This window comes from Anoplolepis gracilipes, chromosome 2 (genome assembly GCF_047496725.1).
Source record: "Anoplolepis gracilipes chromosome 2, ASM4749672v1, whole genome shotgun sequence".
Classification (NCBI taxonomy): domain Eukaryota; kingdom Metazoa; phylum Arthropoda; class Insecta; order Hymenoptera; family Formicidae; genus Anoplolepis; species Anoplolepis gracilipes.
Genome location: NC_132971.1, coordinates 7,067,455 through 7,078,751, shown reverse-complemented (window position 1 = coordinate 7,078,751; position 11,297 = coordinate 7,067,455). Strand labels below are relative to the sequence as shown.

The following is an 11,297-nucleotide window of genomic DNA, read 5'->3' as shown; positions in this document are numbered from 1 at the left end:
GCGAGCGAGGTAAGGGGGTTTATTGGTGAAGCTTACTTGAACGTTAATAACAAGGTCGTTTCACACCGGATACTCGATCGGCAGCAGTGGCAAGCTGCCAATAACCCGAATGATGCCATAAGGAGCGCGTTTTAGGTAATTGGCTGTGAATATTATCTTACTTAGGGGCGACGGAGGTTAACCGGATCAGCGCGGAACCATACGATATAGAGAGTGCGAGAGAAAGATAAAGAGAGCGAAGGCGAGGTGCGCGATACCTTACAAATTGCAACTCGCGAGGGGATGTTTCGCGCGGAGGTACCCACGCGTGATCCGAGGGATCGGCTCGAGATTAAAGCAGCCCTAAAACGCAGCGGCGTCAAAGCGAACTCTTGCGACTCCTCTTTCATCATTTTTCTCCTCTAACCCACCGCAAATTGATTTATCGTAAGACGCAAATAGATATTAAGTTCAAAGTATAAAGTCCGGTGATCTTTAGTGAAATTTTTTATATGTTTCCATATTCACTCAGACGATATAATTTAACCATGCAATTAAGATTAAATTTAATTGAAATTTTGCAAACAAAAATATTTGATCCATTCAACAATACTTTATAATTGTAAAAATAAATAATAAATACTAATAATAAAAAGCGCATAAATAAAGATGATAGATTAGTTTGGATAAAAAGTATAAATAATAATAGCTGCATTATGAGAATATTTTCTTAGCACATGTTTTTGTTACAAATAGTCAAATGTAGTTTGTATCCTTCAACACAACACCATACTTTTATCGTAGACAAATTTTGATCGCGACATACACACACTTGCGTGAGAAATTTCAAAAAAGACTGACTAGGAATTAAAATAAATAAATCAATACTCCCTGCGTAATTCGTTTATTTATGCAACGCAGCCAAATATAAAATTGACAATATAAAAATTTTATAAACAATATAGAAATTAAACACGCGGTATTATTGTGAAGACATTATATCTTGAAACGGAAGTGTGATTAAAAATTATTTATCCGGTAATCGATAATTTTTACATATCGGAAAAAAATTTACTTTCACTTGTATAAATTATTTCATGAATAATATCTATTGTAAGTAATAAAAAAATGTGTCAACATATATCCTGTTAAATATGTCTATGAAACACGAATGTAATATTTTACATCATAAAAAGTTTTCAAATTCAAAAAATAAAAATATATTTTCCAGATTTACAACCTCGGTTACTTTAATTTAAAGCTTGTAAAGGTTTCTTGGCCTTCAATGTGATGTTTCGGTTCAACTTTATGTCGTGTTTACGTGCTTGTCGGTATCTAATGTGTCCTCTGACATATTATTTATTTGCCCGGACGGATAATGAACCTGGCCTTCGAGTGTCATGCTATCAGTCGATCGAACGTCGAGCGATCGTTGTGCTATCAAAATAATTTGTGATTTGTCAACGCCTCAGTTGACGAAAGATAACACGAGAACGGTATTCTGTAAAAAAAAAAAAAAAAAAAAACACAACAAATCTTAATCAGTCGCTAAAAACTGGCGATTAGAATTAAAAATTTGTAATAATTACGATCAATTAATTAATTTACACACGCATCATTTTTTAACTGAATTGTTCAACTGTATGTACATAATGATATTTAAAAAATTTGAGAGACGTTGAAGAAAAAGGAAACGTACTTATATATAGAACTCTTCGAGTTGGTTTCATACTTGTTATTTGATCGCGTGTCAAAGCCAACTTTATGTTGCTACTATTACCGCCACGATCATTTGTTACGGAAACATAGTTATTACACCGCGTATGTTCGGCATGCTAATATATTTATACTAATAACAGTTTCTGTAAGATTGAATAAAATCAAAAAATCCCATTGCGATGGGATAACGACTGTTTATAACCGTAAATGATTACGCCACATTTGTGATGTTTAAATTGTTGCCTCTACAAGCCATCTAATCTGTTCGTTGGAACGTATATTTAAATATGCGGGATATCTAATTGTAAATGTAATTTAGCATTTCGCGAGAAGACTTGAAATCAGAGAACGACGTAGAGCTAAAAGTATATCGCAAAGTAACAAAACGGTTCGTATAATATATAACAACGGGAAAGTCTCGCGTGCTGGACGAGAGGTAAGAGAAACGATGACGCGATGGAACAAGATGTACAGCCGTGCGCTTGGACGCGTCGTTTCCCCGAAACCGACCCGGGAAAGCGACCTGAAATTATTATCCAACTTTGTGCGAGCAACAAGTGTCGTTAAATCAACTCCACGTCGCCCATCTCACGTTATCGTGCGCGGTTGTGTATCGTCGCACACGCACGCACGCGGATATTTAAAGAAATGTTACCTATGTAAGTTGCGCTCTCCGCGCGAGCATTGTCGTTCTACGTCTGTGACATTTACGGGGAAGCCCTCGTTTCCCTTATTTTACAGCTTTACGAAAACACGATTATTCAAACGCACACACAAATATGATCAATATATGTATATACGCAATCAAAATACCTTATACATACACGACAATTACATCGTGAGAAGAGAAAACAATTTTCGCTCGTATAACGCGACCACTCGCCAGTCAAACGTCGCGGAAAGTCACCGAGGGGGTGAAAAAAAAAAAAAAAAAAAAAAAAAAAAAAACTACGAAAGCGGATGAAGAAGTAATCGGTATTAAATAACAACGAACTCGCACCTCGCTCGCGTTCGAACTTTCCGACACGTCGCTCACGACACGTGTGTACCTCCGAGGGTGGAGAGGGGGCAGGAGGGAGGGGGCGTGAAACACTTGAAAATCCCGGTTATGTAAAACATAGGAAAACGGGCCTCCGGAGGATCGCGCCGCGTCGCCTCGCGCGTTGGAACGTTAGGTGGAACGCGTAATTGAAAGCACTTTAGAGACCCTAGCGGTACGCACAACGAGCTACTCGCATTTGCATTCAGTGGCGGAGGGAATGCCTTTTAACCGAAATGACTGCGTGTGTATGACAAACGCCGCGGTTTATGTGCCGGAACGATGAGAATATTTATTGGCGCGAATTAATGTCTCCACTCGTCCATATATATATATACATATATATATACATATATATATACCGCGCGTTCTCGGCATATTATATCTACTATATACATATTTTTTTATCAAAATATTTCGCGAGCGAATTCGCCAGGGAGAAGAGTAAAAAACCCATTTGTGACGAAAAATCATTTGCGCTAGTCCATATTGTGTTTGTTCGTGCGAGTTTATGGAGATGGTGATACGAGTAGTTTAACACATCACTCGGCATATCCTAGCAAGTAAAATAACTCATTTCGTGGATGGATAATCAAAGATTTGATATAAAAATAATAACTGTACGTCGCATGTCCAGAAAGATTATTCGTTCGATGAGAAATTTTACGATTGATAAGAGCGGCAAGAACTTTAATGATTATTAAAGAAATGTAAAGGTAAAAAAAGGAAGTAAGATAAGGTTTAAAAAAATGCATAATGTATGAAATTCTCTCAAAATTTTCATCCTTTATTTCGATGAAATGCATCGATTTATAATTATCCTAACATTATCGATGCAACCATATTATTTTTCCTGTTTTATTGTTGTGATTTTCGTACAAACATAAAAGTAATACGGTAAAAATTTAGTGTGTCGTGACAAGATATCGGATACGAAAAATAATGGAATTGAAACACACACATTACTAATGTGTGCAATATATCTTCATATCGATATATATATATATATATATATATATATATGTAATAATGTATAGTATAATAAACCGTCTCTTAAAATATCGCGTAATGCATATGTACAGTACAGAATTCACGATATTTTTCGTTAACTCATTATCAATCATCGTTTATATATACATTGTTCATACATTCGGCTTCACAAAGAAAAAGTTTTAGAATCAAAAACAAATAAGAGACCTAAAACAAATGAACAATCTTAAAAATTAACTTAACCCATATACCTTACTTATATCCCTTCGTTTCACTACAAGAATAATCTAAATGTTGCTTGCTGAAACAGGATGTTTTTTTATGAAAAAAAAGCTAATTGTAAGTTGCACGAATACACTGTCCCGTGCGGTAACAAATTGGCCCCGAAAATGAAGTGCAAATTTAACAACGTCTTCGGACACATACATATAATAGAAAAAAATAATTATCATTTCTTTTTTCCTCAACGAATGATCATTTATCTAGATCTAGATCAATGCTATTAATGGATAATAATCATTTAAATATATTACTTAATAATCATTTATCTAATATATTATTTATTTAAATATATTACTAGATATAGTAAATATAGATATGCATATTTTTTAATAATGGCGTGTGATACTGTTTACTATTCAAGTGTGTGTGTGTGTGTGTGTAAGAAAAAGTGCAGTTTTTCAAAGTATCTATCTCTTTTTAATTCGATCTTAAATGGGAAGATAAAGAAAGAAAGAAAGGACACCCAAAGAGTTCACTTTTTCTCCTGATTGATCTATATTTACTACATCCACGAGTCAATCTTAATAATTTCGAAAATCAAGAAAATGATAAAGAAGAATTTGAAATATAATTTACACAATATAATTCTTTATAATAAAAAAAAGAAAAAAAAATATGTACATAATAAAAAATAAAAATATGAAAAATACAATGTTTTTAAAATATACATCGAATATACATATGAAAAATATATTATATATTATCTACATATATTTTAAAAATATATATAATTACATATTTCATATATTTTATAGAATGTAAGTTTTATGAAATATATGTGTAAAAATATATTAATAAGCATTGTATATATATTATATTTATCTCACATATTTTTATTATTATTTATTCGTTCGTACGTTGAATAGATACATAAAAAATATATTTATAGAAAAAAGATAACATGAAGAAGAAATAAACTAATTGTGTCTTGAAAGAGCACTTTTATAAAATATTATTTTTTGAATTCTTATGAAATGAATAGCAGTAACCGTCATATAAGGAGCACAATAGTCAACACGGAGCATTGCACGTTTCGTATACAAATCTTTCGCGTCGAAACGCACTGTACTTTTGGTGTCTTATCACAGGCTGAATCGCAGTTACAGCAAGCAACGACTCGGACTTGAAATACGTGCGTATAGTGCTTTCGACCACGATAATTAAAATAATAGAAATACAAAAGTAAATTTATAATAAAGAACATTAATAAATATATTTATTAATATTACCTGTAAAACAAAACTCACCAAAAATTATAGAATTAAACGTTAATTCGACGTTCCTTCGAATGTCACGTAAATGTTACAAAATAAATAACCGAAATTTTATTCAATATTTTTAATTTACTTTATGGCGAAAATATTTATCTCAAAGTTTATCTCGCTTCTAAAAAAATGATCGAATGCATATACGCACGCAAGCGTTACTGACTTGTTATTAATTTTCGTGTGCATGTAACATCAGAAGCATCCACGTTTTGGACCGAATAGCGCAGAAATATATGTCCTTCTCTTGGAAGGAAAAATCAAGGATCCTTAAGTACTCGTGTAATAAAAAGTCACTCAGGTATGAAAGATTATTTTATATTTTCTCTCAAATAAAAGGTTTAACAATAAGTCAGAATAAAAAATAATTTTTTTAAATTTTTTCTTTTTTAGAAATATGTACATAAACAAAAATTATTTGAGTACCCGCATGAGTACTTAAGAATTATATTTTGACTCGCTCATCGTCAGGTTAGTCAGTCGCAATAAAATGGTGAGAATTTCGTGCGATAAACCCTACGCGATATTATATGCAAGGATTTACGAATAAGTATTACAATAACACATGTGCGATGACGATGCTCACGGTGAGAAGAAGTCGTCAATAGGAAAGAATTATGTTGCAATTTCGATAACGGAAAGTAATTACTCACTAATAGTAAATAATAGTAAATAACTAAAAGTAATAACTATTAATGTCTACTAATGTTGACGTTATATATATAAATATATATATATATATATATATATATATATATATATATATAATATTCATAATTATAATACTAATGAAATAAGAATAATTATAATAATGAAATAAGAATATTTTAGTTTTGAGAAAATATATATAATCGTCGATTTTTAGCGCGCAAATAAAAGTTGAAGAATAAGATTTAAAGTCGCAAATGAAAAATAAAAAAAGAGACAATGAGTTTCTGTTTTCTATTTATTTATTTACTAAGTCGACTGTATACACATTTTACATATATTACAAATACCCTGGCCACTGGTTTTACACGCATAAACCATTCTCCGATGAAATTAAGAAGATTGTTCTCACCATTACATTGTTTCCTAATCGTTAAATAAGAATTGCTATCATTAAAATAAGATCATTCAATCTCTGAAAAGATTCAATTTCATTTTTTCAACACTTTTTGAAGGAAACATTTTTTTTTCTCCTTTTCCTTAAATAAATTGACAGTAATATATATCGCACACAGATATATGTTACACGTCACACTTGTGAAATATAAACTGCTGAATTTTTATTTAATAACATTATTACGGAGAAATGCATATACGTGTATTCCTTTTATTTTAAAGCTTATATAATATATATATATATATATATATATATATATATATGTATATAAGCTTATATCTCTATATTTATCTATACAAATATACAAGATGACTTTTCTTTTCGGTTTAACCTGACCTATCTGTACGAAGTGACACGGTTATTGATATTATTAACGGTAATTATTACCGATTTCCCAGTAATACAATTATAACTAATTCTGGTCCTTTAAAGTCATGTAAAAATTCAAATTTAAACGTCAAATATAAGATGTCTACACGTATGTTTGTGGAATAACAATATAATGAGAATTATAATGTAAAGTGTTATACTATTTGATTAACACAATTAAAAGGAGTAAAACTGTTACTGTCAATTTATTTAAAGAAAAGGAAGAAGACAAGAAACAATTGTTCCCTCAAGTGTTGGAAAAATAGAATCGAATCTTTTCAGAAATTGAATGATTTTATTTAATGATAGGAAATAATTTATTGATGAAAACAATCGTCTTGATTTCACGAAGGACGGTTTATGCGTGTAAAACCAGTGGCCAGAGTATTTGTCTATATGTTACAGTCGATTTATTTACCAATAAAAAAAAACAAAAAAAAACAAAAAATAAATAAAGGCTTTTAGTACATAAGAAGCGCTTTATTTCGAGAAAAATTCGTTAAAATAAAATTGAACAACGCGTTCAAAATCGACAATATTATGTAACTGTTAAATAAACTATTTTAAAATAAGCTAGTCAAAATAAGTAGCTTATTTTACAATAAGCTAATCAAAATGAACTACATCAGAATAGTTATTTGGAATTTTTCGAATATTTATCCCTTACTCCTTTTAATTGTGATAATCAAGTAATCTAACATTATATTTATAATTCTCATTATATTCTGTCGGATTATTCAATTCTGATTTTAGTTGTTTTAGTTATTCCACTTTATATACTATTGCGGACTACATGTAGATGAAATAAATGAGAAAATTAGAATTGATATGTACATACAATACGTCATCAAAATATTAACGCCAACAACTATATTAATAGTTAACTTAATTAAAGCAGCAATAATATTTTATATATATATATATATGTATATATACACATTTATTTATATATATATATCTACATATGTTTTGCAACAATACCTTATATAATTTATATAAATGTTACTATACATAAAAAAAAACCATTCTTTCGTCGTTATAACACATTACTTATCACATGCGCATATTCTTAGAGCACAAAATCTTTTTTTTTTTTTTTTTTTTTTTGTAAGGTGCGAGAATATTCCTCTATCGCTGGAAATGATGGAACGAAGGACGTCGACGATCGAGTCTCGCACATCTCTCTAATTAATAACATCTCATTGTCGATCTTGATGACAATAGGAGATACCAAAATAATACGTAACCTGATTACATATGAATAGAATAAAATCAGGTACGTCTGCTCTGCTAGAATCCACCTGGAATCAATGTGGATATAACGTCTGCGCTGCCAGAATCCGACTGGAACCAATGTGGATATAACGTCCGCTCGAATGGTTTTCCTTTCTTTGGTAATGTTGCAATTTTGCAAGTGCACGCTTGCAATTATTGACGCCTTCTACTCAAAACCGATTGTCTCCCTGGTAGTTCCTATAAGCGAATAGAGACGACGGTGATAATGCAACGCATGGACGAGGATGATTGAGAGAATTTTTGCGAATATAAAGCGAGCGAAGGCGCGGTGTCTCGAGTACTGAGGTCGCTTCGTTTTTAGTTTGCTGTTCTGGTTCAATTTGCTCCATGAAAATTGTCCTCTATCTTTTTTCCTTTCTCCCTCTTTCAATCTTTTTTCCCATTCTCGTCTTTCTTTATCATTATGCATTCTATATATCGCACATCCTCGTTTTCCCCCTTACTTTGTTTTTCCTTTTTTCTCTACAGAGTTCCAAGTTACAAGTTCCAATTGGTTGTTCATCCAGATGACCGTTTTTTTAAGCTACGAGATTCCTACGAGGTCATGTTTTATATGTTAGGATGTAAATCATAGATGTGAGAGAAAACGTTAAGTTTCTAGCTTTAGTTGTCCATTTATCGATAGAATTGCGAAGAAATAGGATGAGTCAGATGGAACTCGTGATTATTCGAGTCCGATAGAAAGCAAAATGTTATTCGAGACGACATACACAAAAATGTCGCAAAATCTAAGTAAACTTATGTATAAATTGAAAAGAAAAATGCTTTGAAAAAACTATTTTTCGAGATAATAATTTTAATGATTTTTTTGACTCAACCTATATCAAAACATTTCATTTAAACTCAATATTAATATGTCTACGATTTTAAATATAATTATAGATACAAATTACTTTTCCAACAGATGCAAAAATAGAAAGAAATAATAATAAAGAAAAGAACTCAGTTCTCAAAGAAAAAACAAACGTCAAAACACAACAAATTAAACATATGGTATCGTGAACTCTGCTTCTTTCTGGACCCCATGATAAAAGAAAATAGTACGACGTTTAAATTTCGAAATCTATGCATTTCACATAAATAATAACGAAACTTATACGTCTAAAATAATAATAGAAATTAATAGAAATTAATAAGATAATTGATATAATAACTACAAAACTGAAAATGATCACAATGATGACACAAATATATAATTCCCTTGAGAGTCTTTGCGAAAAATTGCGCAAATCTCCGCATTATCATGTGAATGAAAAGTTGAAATAAAACTCAGCGCAAAAAAAAAAGGATAATTCACACTTAAGAAAAAAAAATAGGAGAAAATTGAATGAAACTTTTAATGATTTATGACGGAAAATATTTCAATGAAGACAAAATAAGTACGTTTAAGAGTTTGTTTAACGCTTCGATGAAATGTAAAACTGTAACAACGTTGTAAACTTCATATATTATAAACCACTATAAACCCGTTGCAAACGTATATAAACCTCTTATACTCCAAATATCTATCAAACATAAGCCATTCCCGCCTTTTATCAATTCGATTATATAGTTCTTATAACTGTATATTTTTTTAAACAGATCTCCTGGTAACAAATCCTGTGTCAAGTTAGTGCTCAAAGAAGTGATGATTAAAAAAACTCGTATACCAAACAAAAGTTTGCAAAAAATGTATAAATGATTGGATTTCGATATAAATGCTTTTAATATAGCATTAAAAAATGGATGCGCATATATATAGGTTTGAATTGCGCCCTTAAGTATAGATCCAACCTTTATCCGTTATTATAACGGCGCTTATATTTAAGTAGCTGTTATTTTAGTAAAATTCATAATTGTTAGCGTCATGTTTTATTAAGCACACCTTGGTACGCGCAAATCGACGGTTCAGGCTTTCTCCTCCGCTACCGATATGAGATAAATCAGTCTATAATTTTCTAACGTCTTGCCAGTTCACCTTACTAACTCTTAAAATTGCAATAATCGAGCACATCGATAATAAGCGACTCGTTGCGCGTATTTCAGACGCAGAAACGAGCAAATTGGAGATATTGTAGATCATTGTTTTTAGTAGTTAGAGTGTAATGATAGAGGGTCCAGAAGCATTGTCACGATAGCATATGCGATATTATCTGCGATAAAGAGAATCGTGAGTGTTCGCGTTTATAAAATATAAGAATATATCTCGGCGAACAGAGATAACATGTTATTTATATACTTATATGTGTTATTTTGTTCATTTCAGTCATTTGATGAGAAAATAACAAATATTGAGCAAAACTTATAATGCGACACTCACGAATTAGTGCGTATATATAGAGTACATAGGAGATCCTTATCTCAAGAATTCGAGTTAGAAATATGTGTAATAAGATGTGTGTAATAAAAGAATTTAATATACTAGACAATGAGAAATTAATTTCAATCACACAAATTTATAACAGTAAAAAATTATTAAGTGCGAACCATTCGAAAAAAAGTCTAATTGTAAATATGAAATGAAAAATTTGTAATAATATTTGTCTCTGTAATATAATAATTGTGTTTTGATTTAATTAAGTTCTAATTTAATTGTATTAAATAATTTAATTCATTAAATTAAGCGACAATATGAGCCAAAACTTGTGAAAATACGAATAACAAGATAGATCTCCTGCGAGTGTGTATAACGTTCGAATCACGAATTTCGTGAAGATTGATAATCTCCGAATGACATTGACAAAGATTATCGATAATTCACGTTATTCGGAGCGACCGTTGGTGCAATCAGCAATCGAATCGGGATAAACTGCATTATGTTTGCAAAACTTTGTCAGCAGTTCAATGATAGTAGATTAGCATCGACAATCAAACACAGTTTTTTTGATAAAATCATCTTAGCAATGCGAGAATTACATAGTCGTTTACATTACGATCTCCAAAACATTCCTTTCAATATTTAAATGTAAATATTATCCTTCGTTCCTCTAGTGATATTTTCAAAGTCTATCCAAGGCAACATTACTATTGATAAACCTGAGACTGAGTACTTTCTGAAAAATGTAGAAACAATAATAATGGGAAGAGTTAAAATAATAGGAGTACAAATTTTTAAATATTTACGTATTTATTAATATTCTTTAGATATACAAAAACAGTATTCTCTGTACAAAACAAAAGTCACAAAAAATTTATACGTCAATAATATCGCGCAACGTTTCTTCTAATGTCACGCAAACGTTACAATATAAATTGTAAATAATTGTATCTTTGG

At 30.9% G+C, this 11,297-nt stretch overlaps 1 protein-coding gene and 1 long non-coding RNA gene across 7 annotated transcripts in view; one reads left to right on the top strand and one right to left on the bottom strand.

Annotated features, from left to right (window-relative positions):
- Positions 1-11,297, bottom strand: part of Soxn (SRY-box transcription factor soxNeuro) — a 97,764-nt gene that overhangs the window by 83,781 nt on the left and 2,686 nt on the right. Inside the window, exon 2 of one of the 6 annotated variants that reach the window (XM_072886962.1) lies at positions 1,106-1,480. The exons of 2 other annotated variants lie outside the window; for them this stretch is intronic. In XM_072886962.1, the coding sequence (XP_072743063.1) occupies positions 1,420-1,480 (61 nt within the window). In that variant the 3' untranslated portion in view covers positions 1,106-1,419. Of the gene's footprint in view, positions 1-1,105; positions 1,481-6,206; positions 8,579-10,395; positions 11,077-11,297 lie in introns of those variants that run through there. 3 more of the 6 variants (XM_072886963.1, XM_072886964.1, XM_072886960.1) reach the window with 3 other exon arrangements.
- On the top strand, positions 4,701-10,447 carry LOC140663082 (uncharacterized). Its single transcript, XR_012046215.1, has 2 exons — positions 4,701-5,915; positions 7,861-10,447. It is a non-coding gene; the product is annotated as an uncharacterized lncRNA (long non-coding RNA).